This window comes from Myxocyprinus asiaticus, chromosome 38, assembly GCF_019703515.2.
Source record: "Myxocyprinus asiaticus isolate MX2 ecotype Aquarium Trade chromosome 38, UBuf_Myxa_2, whole genome shotgun sequence".
NCBI lineage: Eukaryota > Metazoa > Chordata > Actinopteri > Cypriniformes > Catostomidae > Myxocyprinus > Myxocyprinus asiaticus.
In genome coordinates this window covers 5632057-5650585 of record NC_059381.1, presented here as the reverse complement: position 1 = coordinate 5650585, position 18529 = coordinate 5632057, and the positions used below count along the sequence as shown (strand labels likewise).

The 18529-nt window shown below is 38.5% G+C and overlaps 1 protein-coding gene across 2 annotated transcripts in view; it reads right to left on the bottom strand.

Annotated features, from left to right (window-relative positions):
* LOC127428460 (collagen alpha-1(V) chain-like) overlaps positions 1-18529 on the bottom strand; it is a 143601-nt gene that overhangs the window by 50836 nt on the left and 74236 nt on the right. For both annotated transcript variants that reach the window (XM_051676845.1, XM_051676846.1), the window contains exons 5-12: positions 16573-16704; positions 8062-8178; positions 7249-7773; positions 6020-6484; positions 5779-5835; positions 1742-1783; positions 842-904; positions 282-356 (exon numbers count right to left, since the gene is read on the bottom strand). In XM_051676845.1, coding sequence (XP_051532805.1) covers positions 282-356; positions 842-904; positions 1742-1783; positions 5779-5835; positions 6020-6484; positions 7249-7773; positions 8062-8178; positions 16573-16704 — 1476 coding nt within the window. The remainder of the gene's footprint in view (positions 1-281; positions 357-841; positions 905-1741; positions 1784-5778; positions 5836-6019; positions 6485-7248; positions 7774-8061; positions 8179-16572; positions 16705-18529) is intronic.

The following is an 18529-nucleotide window of genomic DNA, read 5'->3' as shown; positions in this document are numbered from 1 at the left end:
TTAAAAAAACAAAAAAACAATTAAATGTATCTTGATTTAAGGATGTTTAAACAGCTTTCCTGGAAAACAAGGCAAACATACTAATTCCAGAAATAATATTTTGCAGTGCATCCATTCTCAAGCTAAAAGACGTGTATGCAGGTGTAATTTAGCAATTAATAAATCAATAGAAGTTTTTATTCAAGATGTGTGTGTGCCATTTGACATTAACTGTATTGGTTCTATAGGTGTATATCTGGTAATTGTCTGTAAATTGTTTTGTTGTGCTTAGATTTACATACAGGCAACATAAGGACAGTCCCTGGAGGTCCTGGCAGACCGTCAGCTCCAGGCAGACCAGCGCGACCAGGAGGACCCTGGAAAAAGAGCACAGGATTATGGTTAATTCATTAAACAGCCCTGTACAATATAGATCAATCTGTGAAATCAGGACCTCTATGTTTAAAAATTCTTTTCACACACTGATACTGGAGCCATGTATACACTTTTAAACACATTACACAAACACACTACCAGTCAAAATTATGGACACACTGACTCATTCCTCATTATTATTATTATTTTCCAGATTTTATCATAATAGTAGTTCATCAAAACTATTAAATATCAGAAAAGGAAGTACAGAAATGAAGTAGTGACCAAAGAAATATTATATTTTTTTCAGTTGTAAAGACATTTGTAAAGAAATGTATTCATAGAAACAATTTATCTGTCTATAAAACTAATTTTAAGCAAAAGCCTTTAGATAAAAAGGTTTTAAAGATCACAAGAAACATAAATTAATTCAAGCATTACCAAACTTGGCTGGTATTCGCTTATTATTGTTGTCATGGTTACTTACCCTCTCACCGGGATCTCCGGCGCTTCCTGGGGGTCCCGATGAACCTGGAGGGCCAGGAAGACCCTACAAAAACACAGATATACAGTTAAAAACACACATCAAGGCATCACACACAGGCATGGGTGTCACTTGTTAAGTGAGGTCAGTGAGACTCTAGATCACTGTTGAAGTCTCTCCATCTTTCTCTCTATTTCTCCATCAAATCCATGTTGCAACAGTCCCTACAGAGCATCAATCCAGCAGAGAAAATAGCTGCTTTGCATTTGAAAAAAGTAGGTCAAAAGTGAAACTATACAGACATACAGCTGTACAGCACAGCTGAGTGCGTGACGTCATTACTGATAATTGTGAGCATTACTGTACTTTTGGTTAATTGGAAACTACAACTTCACAATGTTCCAAACACTGTGACTCTTGAATGACTCCTTTAAGCCAGTTCTTTTTAGTGAATCAGTCCAAATGAGTAACCGATTTGAATCTGTCTAATGACTCATTTACTGACCCATTTGTTGGATTACCGATTGTTTCGTGTAGTTAGGACCAATTACTATTCAAGTACAAAAATAATCTTCAACGGAATCGATTAGGAACGGGAATCATTTCATTGAATCAGAATTGGAACCAGAATCGTTGAAGGTGCACTCAGTAGCATTTGTGTACAAATGCAGCCTCACGCAAAAACAGAAGTTCTCCATTACCATTGTCGTTGTTAACATGCGCTATTGACAGTCAACTATGATTGATTCATTCAATGAGTAAAAGCATCCAATCATAGGGGATTATTGAGATAAAGCGAGTAATATTCGGCTGGTCACATGACCTCAACATGTCGTCGCTCATCAATGTCTGCCCTGTTCAATATGTAGAATAATACAGCATTTTAGAATAAAGTAGACTTACTGTGGGACCCTCTGGACCAGGTGGGCCTTCAACCAACATTCCCTAAAGGAAATAGAAACATACACACAAACACATTAAAATGACATTAACATAATCTTCAACACTAATGGGAGCTTGGGAGAGACCCCACAGTTTTAGTGACCTTAGAGCACAATCAAACTTCTTTCATTCTTTTTCTCTGAACATTTTATCATTCTCTTTCTTTTTCCCTCACTTTACTAAGCATTGATATAGTATATGGGCTCTAAAGTGTATAGTGTGTGTGTTTGCACTTGGCTGTGGCTCTCTGTATCGAGCATACCAAACAGCTTCATGAGGAAGTCTGTTAAAGCCAGTGGTGATTACTCAGGGCCAGCGAAACCTTTTTCATCCTTTCATTCTCATTCACCTTTTTGCCTATGTATTTTCAATCGCTTTCCACTCCTAATTTTGCTATCTACAAATGAATAGCAAAACAAAAACGAAAAGTTTATCCAATCAGAATTAATTCCTCGATGCTTATAAGCAAAGCGTGTCGGCTGTTTCACAAATCGCATGCTCCTTAGACGAAGCACCGCGTGAGTCTGAGCTCCACCCTGTTAGGCCTTCAGAATTTCTGCAGAATCCCTAAACAGTGCAAATGAATGGGCATCTAAGGTCAGACTGTCAGATTCATCAGCCAATCTGATTTATTTATTTGTTCTTGGTAGGTGTGGTCTTTAGGATATGTCCCAGTCCAGGCCTTCCAGCTGGCCATGAGTGAGGCATTCACGCCTTAAGTGATGTACGTAATTTGAAACAGTAAACAGTAAGGGTAATTAACTATTTTACCTGGCGGAAGAATTGTTTATTGTGATTATTATTGTTATTATTCAAGTTGACATGCATAATGTTTCTGTCACTGTTCTCATCTCGGAAAATCAAATACAAATGGAATAAAACTGTTTGTGTGGCCCTCACATGTCTCATTAATTAAAAGTTTGCAAAAGCACAAGCTTTGCACATGATGTGTTCACAACACCCAATATACTGTGATCAGTATCAGGACCTACTGTACAAGATATTTTGTCTGGAAGTCATCAGTCATGTGCTTGCTTGAGTTGCATCATTGCCACAACAGAGCTATTATTTCAAATATGACTGCAACAGAGCACAGGTTCTTAAGAAATCTACAGCATAGGTTAATGAGATATCTAGAACACAAAGTATAGGGGTATTAAAGATCTACAGCACAGAAAACAGACATGTGAAAGATCTAGAGCACAAGTTCATGAGAAACCTAGAATGCATGAGAATTTCAGAGTTAAGAGTTCAGGCACAGGCTCGTAAGAGACATAAAGTGTAATGCAAAGACTCAAGGAGATCAAGAGTGCTAAGTACAGGCTCGTGAGATCTAGAATGCAGACCACAGTTTCATGAGAGGTCTAGAGTAAAGAACACACACAGGCTCATGAGAAATCTAGAAAGCAAAACACAGACTCGTGAGAGATCTAGAGTGCAGAGCACAGGCTCATTAAAGATCTAGAGTGCAGAATACAGCATTGTGAGAGATCTAGAGAGCAGAGCACAGGTTTCTGAGAGATCTAGAGTGCAGAGCACAGACATGTGATAGATCTAGAGTGCAGAGCACTGGCTCGTGAGAGCTATAGAGTACAGAGCACTGGCTCAATAGAAATATAGAGTGCAGAGCAAAGGCTTGTGAGAGATCTAGAGTGCAGGGTACAGTCTTGTGAGAGATCTGGAGTGCAGAGCACAGACTCATTAGAGATCTAGTGTGTAGAGCACAGGATTGTGAGAGGTCTATAGTGGAGAGGTCAGACTCATGAGAGATCTAGAGTGGAAAGGACAGGCTCGTAAAAGATCTAGAGTGCAGAGCACAGGCTCGAGAGAAATCTAGAGTGCATAGCAAAGGCTTTTGAGAGATATAGAGTGCAGAGCACAGACTCGTTAGAGATCTAGAGTGTAGAGCACAGGCTCTTGAGAGATCCAGACTGCAGAGCACAGTCTTGTGAGAGGTCTAGAGTGGAGTCCACAGACTCGTGAGAGATCTAGAGTGCAGAGCACAGGCTTGTGAGAGACCTAGAGTGCGGAGCACAGACTCATAACAAATCTAGATTGCAGAGCACAGTCTTGTGATAGATCTATAGTACAGAGCACAGGTTCGTGAGAGATCTAGAGTGCAGAGTACAGGCTGGTGAGATATCTAGAGTGCAGAGCACAGGCTTGTGAGAGATCTAGAGTGCAGAGCACAGACTTGTGATAGATCTAGAGTGCAGAGCACAGGCTCGTGAGAGATCTAGAGTGCGGAGCACAGACTCATAACAAATCTAGAGTGCAGAGCACAGTCTTGTGAGAGATCTAGAGTGCAGAGCACAGGCTCGTGAGAGATCTAGAGTGCAGAGCATAGGGATTTTACTGCTAGCTAAAGAAGAAAACAGCAGAACACTAGTGCAGAAAAACTGTGTGTGCATTTGTGTCTTGCAACAGCTTGGTCCAATTTGATGCTTATTAAAGATGATTTGGTTCCTAGCAATTTCCCTGAGGCACTGTCAGATTGTGTTGTCGTGGCTTGCTTTGTTTTTGTGAAGATGTGCGTTCCATACATGCCAAAAGACAGAGTGGACACGGCAGAATGTGAGAGTTTGCAGAGAGAAGCATGTTATTTGAAATGTATTCTGCCTTTCCAAGTTGTTTTCTATCCAAACCACACGGTCATCCTTCAATAAAAGCAGCTGTCCTGATTTGTATAACTGTCTCTCTCAAACAGTGCTGATCTGGCTTTTCCCTGACTTAAATCATACTGATATCCTCACAGATCTGTTACTGTCAGTTTAATGTTCCATTTTAATGTGCTTTAATGGTATGACAAGTCAATCCATTTGCAGCTTACATATTTACAAATAAAAGCAAAACAAAAACAGTGCAAAACAACATAAATTAGAAAAAACAGAGAAAAAAGAAAATATACAGAGTAATTGACAAATAAAGATAGGGATCATGTTAATGAAAATGAAACGACAAATAACATTAAAAAAGTAAATGGAAAAAAGGACAGAAATAATGGTATTTGCTGTTGTAATAGTTGCTGTGATTAAGTATACTAGTAACTGTTTCTATAACTCAACAATGCTCACTTCTGATCAGCACACATCTCTTCCTCTATCGATGATGTAAACCTAAGCATCATGCGGTCTTTCTCTCTGACATACTATAGTCGTAAAGGTGTTACTGTAGTAAGCTCTGGTCTCTTTCTATAGTCCGGGTTTCAACAATACTCAGCTCATTCACAATAAACCAAGATGTCATCTGCGGCTTGCTTCCATGCTCTCACACTGGTAAGGAAATCAGAAATTCTAGCACACATAAACATACTTAAACACACATGTTGGATCACAGAAACATTTGTTTGAAATCACACAGCTGTTAAGCATCAAGAGCCACGTGAGCAGTTAGATGATCATGAAAGTGGTGACTGTATGCAGGAAAAACATAAAAGAGATTAATAATTTCCATCATGTGAATGCAATCGTTAAGCTTTGCATGTTGAACACAGCTACAATGATGGGTGAATGTGAGATTGTATTAACAGTGTGCAATCTGAAATTGATGTTTCGTGCTACTTTTAAAGTGAAAATTCAAATTAGGAGTGAATCCAGAATACATTAAGAGATGACTGATCCAGGTGCCTGTGGCATGTTCACTTTTAAAACATGTTTTTAAGACGCCTGAACATGAATGCAGAATTGGACGGATATACTGTAAAAGTGAGAAAAAGTTGCAAATAACTTGAAGCATGCAAGGCCGTACTTGGAAATGTCCCTTGGGTTTGTGCCAAAAAGGGTTTGTAAGTGTGCCAATCAAAAAAAATCTAAATGCTATGAACTTTCCCTCACTCTTACAGGTGAGATTAGAGAACTCGATGCTTAGATTTTCCCTTCCGGCATTTAACTTTCACATTGTATAGACTGTGACAGACTACCAATGTTTGTGTTATACGTACAAGTGTCCAATATATTCATGACACAAAACAGAGTCACAAGACATGGAGCAAAACTTACAGGCTCAATGATGGCTGGCTCTCCTTTCTGGCCTTTCTCTCCTCTGAGTCCATCCACCTTCAGAAATACATTAATTCACTTTAATTTAAACAGAATGTTGATTATTATTGGAATTATACTCTAACCTTACAAGCAATGTAACAAACAATTTTGAGAGTTTGTCATGTTGGTTTGTATGCTACATATATTTGACCACAGTGATTGACAGTGGGTGTATAAATGTGGGCAGAGCTGGTATTACCTGGCCATAGATCTCATCTGTCTCTGCAGGCAGTGCTTTGTCACCGTCAGTGTACAGGTCATCATAATCGTACATCTTCTCCAGGTCAGCATCAGTGTAATCCGTGATGGATTCCTCCTTGAACTTGTCAATATCGATGGAATCTGCCTCTCCACCAATTCCACCCTGTCCAGCTCCCGTGGCAACAGACCCTGCACCTGCGCTGGCCCCAGCAGTGGCAGATCCGCCCCCTCCTCCAGCTGAGCCACTTGCTGAAACAGATCCTCCTCCAACGGATACAGATCCACCCCCTACCGATACAGATCCGCCTCCAACGGAAACAGATCCGCCCCCTACAGACACAGAAGTGCTAGTGCTGCCACCTCCACCCACGGTATAATCTCCTTCTCCGTATCCCTCGCCGTATCCCTCACCATAGGTCAGATCATAACCCTCACCGTACTGGTTATCCTCGTAACCATTAACCTGTTCAGACAGACAAATCAGACAAATTGCATGTGTGCACATCTATTTATCTATTTTGACATCAAAATATTTTTTGGTTAATTAATTCCCATTATTCTCAATGGTGATCCACATTAGATTCTCATTACTGTATTACAGTAAGAAATAATTTAATTAAAAACAGCATAAATTATATACTAACAAATACTACCATGACGTATAAATACTTAATGTGTATATATAGTGTGAAAGGTAACCTGGACGTAAAGTATTTTGTGAGATTAACCCAACAGTCTGTTAAGAATATCACTAGTCAAAACATAACACTGTTTTTGCAGTAATTGCAACTATATTCTTTTAAAGGTAAATTGGAAGATATGAAGAGTTACTGCAAACTCTCTGTAATTGGACAAGTAAAGTTCATATGTAGGCTCTCCTTGACATTCTAGATAAATAATTCTGGATCAACCTCAGCAAAATGCGCTCCAGATAAATGTACCTATATGAAAGACCAATTCATTTCTCCGTAAAATGCTTTAAGACCCTGCTTAAAGGAGTAGCACTGCTGGTCAACAGCATTAGTTCTGTTTTGGATGCTGGTATGCAAGTGTCTCCAGATGAGCCAGCTTTACAAGAAAAAACATTCTGGTTGATCAGCATTTTTTGCTAGGCTAGCACCAAACTAACATAATCCAGCAAAGAAAACTGGCCTTTGCATCAAGAGACATTACCTCAGGCAAGCCCAAGTGAAACTGTTCTGGATAACTAGTTCAAACTAAACTCACCGAGGTAGAGGTAGAGCTTGAGCTTGAGCTTGAGCTTGAGCTAGAGCCACTAATGGTCCTAGAACCAGAACCGGAGCTAGAACTAGAACTAGAGCTAGAGCTTGATTCAGATCCAGATCCAGAGGTTCCGTTGCGTGTTATCGTGACGCTTCCTCCTCCGGATGTGATGATTCTCCTGTCCAGTTCTTCTCCCAGTCCGAGATCCACATCACCGCCCCGTCCAATATCTACCTCTTCTTCAGTGCCTGTATTGGTGCTGGTGATTGTGATGGTCTGAGAGCCGTCGGGCCGCGAGGTCGACTCGTCGTAGTATGTATCGTATCCGGTCTCATATCCATCATAGCCTTCGTACGGGTCCTCACCATTTGTCGTAGTTGAAGTGGAAGAGGAAGAAGAAGAAGAAGAAGCAGAAGAAGAAGAGGAAGAAGAAGAGGAGGAGGAGGAGGGATTGGACGAGCTGCTGGAACTTCCGGCTCCACCAGATAAAACCGAGGTAACTATGCGACTGCTATCCGGAACAGACACCTGGAAACCATAAAAAATGTGTTCAAATTACACAGATACTTTTGATGAAAGAAATTGTCTGTGAACTAATGGCTTTGAATTGTGTGGAAACCTCTAACTTGGTTTATTAGTAAAATATTGCACAACGAAATGCACTTTACAAATAATTTTTAGCTTCATTCATCCACTGAAAAATGTATTGACTAAAATATATGATTTTAAGAATAAATATCAAATCAAAATTCAAATGAAGATAACAATTAATTGTAAAATTAGCTCTAATTATTATGGTTTTAATCAACGCAGTACCGTCAGGTCTTCTGTTTCCGTTCCAGTTGCTTCATCGGTTGCCGTGTCCTCTGTCTTGTCTGCATCCACATCCTCATAGTAGGGATATTCATAATAGTAGTTTTCGTCCTCTGTGTTCTGAAGGGAGAATATGAAACATTAATTATAAAACCGATAGTTCTGAATGATGACTGAAAAAACAGCATTACATCCACTGAGTTGCCATTATGAATATTCCAGAACATTTGTAATGAAGTTACCATTATTTTGTGTTTTATAATGTGTTCAAGAACAAGAGCACAATAGTCGTTCATTACTTTTTAAAATTTTACATTCAAATTACTCAAAATATTGGAGCTGTTCATCTAAAGATTAGACAGAGTTATCTTAAATATGCACAATATTCAAAACTTTTATGGGCTTGAGGTTCGACAGCTGATATGAAGGAACATGGAATTCATCGATCAAAAATTTTTTGTTAAAATTAGGGCTGTCAATTTAACGTGTTAATTCAGTGTGATTAATTATACAAAAAATAATGCAATAAAAAAATTAACAAAATTAATCTTGTCCCTGGACTGTAATAAGAAAGATTCCAGAGCTATTCAAGCTTGTAGTACCACTGGTTTTCTCCAGGGGACAGCAAGCGAAACTTCAGCTGTAGAGGCAATGCGCAGCTTATACAGAGAACAAACCAACCCTTCAGCAGACAGCACAACACGAGAACGTTCTTGCATTCAAAACACAGCATGATGGAGCGCAAATCCGAACTTAGAAATCTCAAGACGTGTTTTTCTAAGTATTAAACTACGTTTAGCTTGACACAGAGACCTAAGTATTTTATGTTTATGACGCGATGCAACCAAAGTGAGACGCTCCAATAGCACCCAGCTGACGTATGTGCATATTGACGGGTCCTTAGAAAAGACCTTAGACAAGCCCTCATAATAAATCTCGGACTGATCGACAAATTCAATTGCAGAACGGATTGCTGTGAACTGTAAGCCAATGATTGGCTTATGTTCAATAATATGCAAATAGGGGGCCTGGATAGCTCAGCAAGTAAAGACGCTGACTACCACCCCTGGAGTCATGAGTTCAAATTCAAACTCCAGCCAGGCTTCCTAAGCAACCAAATTGGCCTGGTTGCTAAGGAGGGTAGAGTCACATGGGGTAACCTCCTCGTGGTCCCTATAATGTGGTTCGCTCTCAGTGGGGCAAGTGGTGAGTTGTGTGTGGATGCCGCAGAGAACAGCGTGAAGCCTCCACACGCGCTATGTCTCCGTGGTAACGCGCTAAACAAGCCATGTGATAAGATGCGCGGGTTGATGGTCTCAGACGTGGAGGCAACTGAGATTTGTCCTCCGCCACCCAGAGACCATCAGTACTCATGGAACGTCTCCCGTCCAATCAGATTCGAGGACCGGAACTAACTGTTGTATGTCTATATATAAATATAAATATAAATATATATATATATATATATATATTTATGTGTGTGTGTGTGTATACTGTGTATATATATATATATATATATATAACAATGTCAACATTATAATCATGTATAACTATTTATAATTATTTCATCATTATATATTGAATTATTGTTATTTGAGGGGCTTTCTCAGCAAATATTTATATATGCGATTAATTGGATTAATTAATCGGCACACCATGTAATTAATTTGATTAAATATTTTTGTCAATAGACAGCCCTAGTTAAAATATGTCAAATTAATAGATGTTTGTCTAAGCAGCATTTCATACTCCCATATATGAATGAAACCAGAGACTATTTAGCAGAGACGGGCCACTTCTATTAAAATGAATGGGAGAAATTGGAACCCAGCCAAGAACCTCTAGCGCCCAACTGTCAACGGATGTAGAAAGGAAGTCCCGCCTTACAGGTAAAAGAGCCTTTTAGATACATACATTAGCTATACAAGCTGGGAAAATTGCATGTTTTATCGTAATAAGAGGTAAAGAAGCACAATTTATGATTCCAATATTGTCAAATTTTATTGCTGATTTGAAATATGTTCTTTGATCGTAATCTTGACCAACGCTTTTGAGATTTTGGTCTTTCTCCATTCAAGTAGATAGGAGCTCCACTGGCATTACTGAAAATAGCCTCCTGAGAGCGTTCCAAAGATGGCCAACAGTGGACTGACTTGCTAGAAAGACTTTGGTTAAACTCATCACATGGTAATTGTGGAATTCAAGCACCAAAGTTGATTTAATAGCCTGAAATTCCCTGAGGAATTAAGAGCAAAGGAAAGAATGGATTCCCTCTGATTGAGTCAAGTGAACATCCATGTTCTCTCTTATCTAGAGAAAAAACACGAATTCCAACCGCTCTGTGACCTCTCCCTAACTCCAACAAATCCAAGGAAAAATGAATGACTTCTTCAGCCATAAACAAGGTTTTGATCATATCTAACTGATTAGCTTGGCTTTTAAAAGAATGCACTTCAAAAATTAGTTTTCTTGTTTTCCAGTAAACACCCTTAAAACAAGATAAATTTAATTGAGAAGCAAGACTGCATAATATATCATCTGAAAACATGTATCTTGTTTTAAGGATGATTACATATTTTTACTGGGAAACAAGACAAAGATACTGATTAAGAAAATAATTTTTTGCCATTTTCATTTTGCCGCCTACCAATACCTCACACTCAGATTTACAGCCCCTGACATACACAGATGTGAAAAAGGTGAACATAAGGTCATAAGAGGGTCCTATCAGTGGCAACATGCTGACATCAAAGTCCTAAAAAAAATGCATGGCTTATGCGCCACATGCTTCAAATATATGTCTGTAATTCTTTTTACTGACATAACTTAAAGACAACATTCCCATATGTAATGAAGATTACTGATGTCTGTATATTACTTTTTTGGAGTTTATACAAGTTCCTGTAGCTCAATTAGTACAGAATGACACAAGATCCCAGTACTGACACAAAAAATGAAAACCTTGAATACACTGTAAGTCGCTTTGTATATAAGTGCATGCAAAATGCATAAATGTAAATTAGTATATATATATAAATATATCTTATGGCAAAGTAAAGCAAGTTGGGCTTTACACATGTGGATTAGTACTCGGTTTAAACTATCCTTCATATGTTTCACATGCTAGGCCTAAATCTTTCTGTATTTCATTTAAATCCATCTCTTCCTCTCTTTGCAGCTCTCAAAGGATATTGGTGTCTGAGTGAACCCAGATGGTTGGCAAGATAAATACAGACAAAGAAAAGGAGACACTGAACTTGATTATTGTGTCATATGGGCCCAATGAAATCAAGCAAATTAAGGTAATAACCAAATGCTAGGTGTCTTCAAAGGAATAGTTCACCCAAAAATGAAAATTCTCTCATCATTTACTCACCCTCATGAAATCCCAGTTGTGTATGACTTTCTTTCTTCTGCTGAACACAAATTTTTCTAAGAATATCTAAGCTCTGTAGGTTCATTCAATACAAGTGAATGGTGGCCAGAACTAAAGGCAGCATATAAGTAATCCATAAGACTCCAGTGGTTTAATCCACATCTTCAGAAGCAATATGATATGTGTGGGTGAGAAACAGATCAATATTTACGTCCTTCTTTACTGTAAACCTCCACTTCCACCAGTCCTCCTATACGCGTTTACGAGAGGTCTCATTTGTTTTTTGGAAATTTGCTGGACAAAGTGGAGATTTATAGTAAAAAAGGACTTAAATAATTATCTGTTTCTCACCCACACCTATCATATTGCTTCTAAAGATCTGGATTTAACCACTGGAGTCAATGGAGTATGGATTGCGTTTATGCTGCCTTTATGTGCTTTTTGGAGCTTCAAAGTTTTGGCCACCATTCACTTGCACTGAATGGACCAAGAGAGCTGAGATATTCTTCAAAAAATCTTAATTTGTGTTCTGCAGAAGAAACAGTTATACTCATCTGGGATGGCATGAGGGTGAGTAAATGATGAGAGAATTATAATTTTGGGGTGAACTATTCCTTTAAGAGCAATTTAGCACTTGCTTTGTTGTTATTAGTATTGTTAATTTGGCAAGCACACCAACAGGCTTACAATGCTTTTACAAACAATAATGAAAGTTCAAATACTGTACTGTACACAAACGCTCAACAGGTCAAGACCTGCTTCAGAATACTCATATCCTCTTTCTCACCCTCTCCGACCAATGAGGTCATTTGTTCAAATGTGAATATAAATTCTAAACAGACTGCCTGCAGCTTTTCTTTATTTTTTATTGCTATGTGGTTGCTAATCTGTTCTAAGTGTTTTTTAACACGTTGCTATGTAGTTGCTAAAGCCCAAAGTACACTTCAGTTTTAATGCGAACACTTAGCATCTGCGTAAAGTCAAACGCCAGCCTTTCAAAATATACTTCAATTGACTGTGCACGCATACACAGGCAGTTGGCGCACGTGTGCTACGACTGCTATCAGATACTGGGTTATTTCTCTTCAGGAGTTTAGACCCATAAATATGTCTTTATATTCCTTCAGACTCGAGTTAAGCAGCTGCATGTATCTCCTGACTTGCACATCCAGTGTTGTTGTTTCCACGTTTGTCTCCTGTTGTTTAGCGGCGATTATATCTTCTTCTAGCGCTTCTTCGTGACAGCAATGGCTCAACTGTGAGTGTTTCCCCCTTGTGGACCTCTTAATTAGTAACAATATTTTTGAGAAATTTAAGTCAGGTTTTAGGGAAAACAATAGTATAGAAACTGCCCTTCTTAGGGTGACAAATGACTTACTGATGCCAGAGGACGCTGGAGAGTGCTCCATTTGAGTGTTAATTGATTTAACTGCAGCGTTTGATACAGTTGATCATTCAGTTTTAATTGATACAGTAAAGACATGGGTGGGAATATCCGGGGTGGCTTTAGACTGGTTTGTTTCCTATTTCCTAAATTTGTAGTATCTGTTGAAGATGAGATGTCCTCTTCCTCAACAATAAATTGTGGTGTTCAGCAAGGATCCCTGTTAGGGTCAATTTTGTTTTCACTATATATGTTATCTCTCCGTTCTGTGATTCGAAAATACAACATACATATTTATTGCTATGCAGATGACCTACAGTTATATTTGTCGTTGTATCCCAATGATCTGTCTAGTTTAAATGTTCTTCAAGAGTGTATAGCAGATATAAAAAATTGGATGGCATGACATTTTCTGCAGTTAAATTCTGATAAAACAGAGGCTATTATAATCTGTCATGGTTTTAAAAAAAAAAAAAAGTCAGATTGAATCAGCACTTAATCAAGTTGTCCCGAATATTCAGCAGATTGTGAGAAATTTGGGCATCTATTTTGACCCAAATTAAAATTTTGGATATCACGTCAGGATTTTTATTATATTTTTGACACGTACTAGGTCTTTTAATCATATTACTCTAATTTTAGCTTCCTTGCCTTGGTTAGCAATTCATTTTATGGTTGATTTTAAGACTTTATTAATTACATATAAGGCATTACATGGGTTGGCACTAGAATACTTAGCAGAACTTTTAAGACCTTACAAAACAGTTAAACCTCTTAGATCTTCTTGTTGTGAACTGTTGTTCCAAGATCCAGATGCAAAACAAAAGGTGATAGAGCATTTGTAGTGAAGGCCCACGATTCCTTGGGATATTAGATCTACTGAATCTGTCTATTTTTAAGCCTCGTTTAAAAACTCATCTATATAAACATGCTTTTACTACTTTGTAAATTTTGTGTTTTTATTTTATTTTTTGTGAAGCACTTTATGCTTGTTTTACTAAGTGTGTTTATATTTTGTGAAGCACTTTGTGCTAAATTGCTAAGAGGTCTTTTATTTATTATCGTGTTCGAGCACTTTGCTGATGACAAAATTTGTCATGCATCCTGTACTCAGACGCCTAGCGATCACGTCTAACTGAAGTATACTTTGGGCTTAAGGTGATCTGTGTGGTTGCTATGTGGTTGCTTACTGACCCAAGATAAAAGCGCCTAAGTCTCTACGATATTCTAGTCTCTAGATATAGCTCAACTCCGCCCTTCAATCTAAAGGCCCTTTCACACCAAATATCAATTTTCACCACAATTTCTCGCCGCAATGTAAATTTTCAATAGAAACAATGGATTCCTATGGAGCTTTCACACCGGGAGTTATCATTCACATGCCGTAAAAGCGAGCTTCTTTTATGGTGAGTATGTCCATTTTTTTCCCTTGCCTGGCACTGAATAAAATTTGAGCTTTGGATCTCATGTCAGGAGCCACTACAGTTGCAAAAACTAGTGCAATTGGTGGCACTAAGGCAAAGAAAGCTTTTTTGGCTGCCAAGATTAAACGCTATAGTATCACAAGGAAGTAATAAATATGAAACCCCAATTCCGAAAAAGTTGGGACAGTATGAAAAATGCTAATAAAAACAAAAAGGAGTGATTTGTAAATTATATTCACCCTTTGCTATATTGAAAGCACTACAACTACACATTATATGATGTTTTACGTTGTGAATTTCATTGTTGTTGTTTTTTTTATGTACAGTCATTTCAAATCAATTGATTGCAACACACTCCAAAAAAAGTTGAGACAGGGGCAATTTAAGAATAATAACAATCTGACGAGTTGTGACAATCAAGGCGATGTGAAACAGGAGATGTTAAACAGGTGAGGCAATAGTGTCATAGTACTGTATACTGTATAAGGAGCCTCCAGAAACAGCCTAGTCCTTCAAGAGCAAGGATCATTTGAGACTTGTCAATTTGCCAACAGATGCTTCAGCAAATAATCCAGCACTTTGAGAACAATGTTCCCCAAAGACAAATTGAAAGGATTTGGGGCATTTCACCCTCTACAGTGCACAATATAGTTAAAAGATTCAAGGAATCTGGTCAAATCTCGGTGCGTAAAGGGCAAGACGAAAACCACTTCTGAATGCGCGTGATCGCTGATCCCTCAGACATCACTGTCTTAAAAAACATCATTCATCTGTAATGGATATCATGAACATGGGCTTGGCATAACGTTAGTAAACCTTTGTTAGTCAACACCAGTCGACGCTGCATCCACAGATGCAAGACTTTACTGTGCAAAGCAGAAGCCATACATCAACACTGTCCAGAAGCGCTGCCGACTTCTCTGGGCTTGGTCTCATCTTAGATGGAAAGTAGAACAGTGGAACTGTGTTTGTTGGTCTGAAGTCCACATTAAAAAAAATTTTTTTTAAAACACAGCCGTTGTGTTCTCCGGGCCAAAGAGGAAAAGGACCATCCAAGCTGTTATTAGTGTCAGGTCCAAAAGCCAGTGTCTGTATGGGCCAGGGGTGTGACAGTGCCCATTGCATGGGTAACTCACACATCTGTGAGAGCACCATTAACGCAGACAGATATGTACAAATTTTGGAGCAGCATATACTGCCATCCAGCACCATCTTTTCCAGGGACGTCCCGGAATTTTCAGCAGGACAACTTCAAACCATATACTGGCCGAATAAGCAGAGAGTGCGGGTGCTAGATTGGCCTGCCTGCAGTCCTGACCATCTCCAATTGAGAATGTGTGGCGCATTATGAAACATACCATCCGGCAACGAAGACCCCGTACAATAGTGCAGCTAAAGACCTACATAATGGATGAATGAGGGAAAATTCCACTTTCTAAACTTAACAAACTTGTGTCTTCATTGCCTAAATGCTTAATAATAATGGTGATGTTTCACAGTGGTAAACACTCGACTGTCCCAACTTTTTTGGAGAGTGTTGCAATCATCTGATTTGAAATTACTGTACATAAAAAACAATTAAATTCACACCTATTGTAAAGGCGTGAATGTGCTAAAGGTGAGTATTTGTGTTGATTTTGGTGTGAAGGGGCCATTTGATGGCAATACGTCTTGCTTTTTGGCCTCTTGTTCAGGTTGAAAGGGCCTTAAGTAAGAGCAATAATAATAGCAAGCACTGCTAATAAATGATTTACCCCAAAAATGAAGGTGTTGAAGTTCTTTGTGACCTTAAGCTGACTAACGTTTAACCATTAACACCTCCAGTCAAAACATCTCTTCTACAGAAACGACAGAGGGATTAGCGAAGTATTACTATTAAGCGCTCCATTGATATGACGGTTTTATTTTCGCAGCATTGCATTCATGATGTGTTGTGAAGTCTGGAGCTGTCCAAACACCTGACATGATGTTCTTCACTTCATTAGAGCTAAGCTCTGTAATGGTTACACCAAAGGAGACGAGAAAGTCGCCCCTCAATCTACAGAGAACTCATCTGTGCTGTCTGCTGGAGAATTGGTGTTAAACGGACTGTTCACTCAGAAATGAAAATTCTGTCTTCATTTACTCAACCTCATGTCAATCCAAACCGTATGACTTTCTTTCTTTGTTGACACGAACACTGATGCAATAAAAGTGAATAGTGGCTGAGGAAAACATTCTGCCTAACATCTCCTTTTGTTCCACGGAAGTAACAAAGTCGTGCTGATTTGAACAATATAAGTAAATGATGACAGAATGTTCATATTTGGGACACTTTTTGAAATACCTACATATTCATCAGTGTTTGGGTCTTGGTTCTGGGGCTGTTCTGGAGCAGGAACCTCACAGTCAGGGCTGTAGTGCTCACAGTAGTCAAAAGCAGCTCTGTGGTCGGCTACAATCATCAGCTGCTGGATATCACCCTGAAAACAAAGAAATGAACAGTCAGAACTACTGAGAATAACATAGCACAATCATTAAAAAAAATCTAAATCAAATCATGATTTATTTTATTTATATTTTGCACAATCTTTTGCCTTTTTATTGTTGATCTGGGCAAAATTCAACCTAGTCTCATAGCATGTTTTGTCTCTATAACAACATTTTTGCAAACTGACTTTTACGTGCCCCGTTCAACGTTTCACTGCAGTTTCCTGGTGAAATGGACACTAGAGGCACTACAACAACTGCGAGTTTTATTCACATTCACACAAATTATGACTGCAACGGCTGATTATAACTTTATAAACACTTTTATTCACACTATTACTCACACACTGCTATGTTATAATATCAGAAAACTTTTAAGCATCATTTTAAAAACGATACATTTTATCGCTTGTATTACAGACACAACTACATTTACAAACGTATTCCAATGTGATTCCCTTTCGCGGTAGCTCACCCGATTGGATGACAGAGGCTGGAGCCCAGCAAAACACGCAAGCGAAACACGTGAGACGAAAGTGTCATAGAAAGCGGCACAAAATGACGTGGTTGCTTCAGAACATTAGAATTTTCGCTTTTTCCACACTATCCGTTATGTTATGGTATTGATTTAGGATATGATGTCTGTTTTGTTTACCTCTCATTTGCGTTTATGACACTAACAGTTAGGTTTAGGCATAGGTTAATATTAAGGATGTCTGTTTTCTTCACCTCTCATTTAACTTTTAGGACACTATCGGTTAGGTTTAGGGCTGGGAGATATGGCTTCAAAAATTATATCTCAGTATTTTTCAGCCTGTTGACAATATTCTATATATATCTCAATAATTATGTATTTGCTCCGAAACTGCTCAAAAGTGATTATGATATATTTTTTTTAATCAGAGGAACCATAATTTCATGAAAACAGCCATTGTAGCCATGCAGATTCAATATTTTAAAGGCATTAAATAAAAATTATTTAAAAATAGAAAAGGCCTGTTTCCCTTCAGTTTTACACTAAATTTGTCATTGATATGCACTTTTATATTTATATTTTATATACAATGATATATAGTAGCTTAATAAAAAAGCATTATTTACCTTCATATATATTATATATATATATATTTTATTATTATTTTTCACTTTTTCTCCCAATTTGGAATGCCCAATTCCCAGTGCGCTTTTAAGTCCTCGTGGTCGCGAAGTGACTCGCCTCAATCCGAGTGGCAGAGGACGAATCCCAGTTGCCTCCGCATTTGAGACCGTCAACCCGTGCATCTTATCACATGGCTTGTTGAGCACGTTGCCACGGAGACATAGTGCGTGTGGAGGCTTCACGCCATCCACCGCGGCATCCACGCTCAACTCACCATGCGCCCCACCGAGAACGAACCACATTATAGCGACCACGATGTGGTTACCCCATGTGACTCTACCCTCCCAAGCAACTGGGCCAATTTGGTTGCTCAGGAGACCTGGCTGGAGTCGCCATATATTTTTATTAAAACGTTTGTTTTATTTAAATGAACAAGGTGTGCAAAAATGACTCCACTTACTTTTTGAAAATCCGGTTGAATATTGCATGATACTAAATTATTACTGTGGGACCCAGTCAAGTTTATTATTATAATACTGAATTATGGTTATTATTTTGAGGATTAGATTTGTTTTATTTAAAAGTAATATATTTATTTCCTATTTGCTCTTTCTGCTCTTAAAGAGTCCCACGCATGCACAGAACAGCGCATTACCCATTCATTCTTAAGGGCACACAGACCATGTTTATCTGTCTTTTATCGCAGCCCACTGCAATTT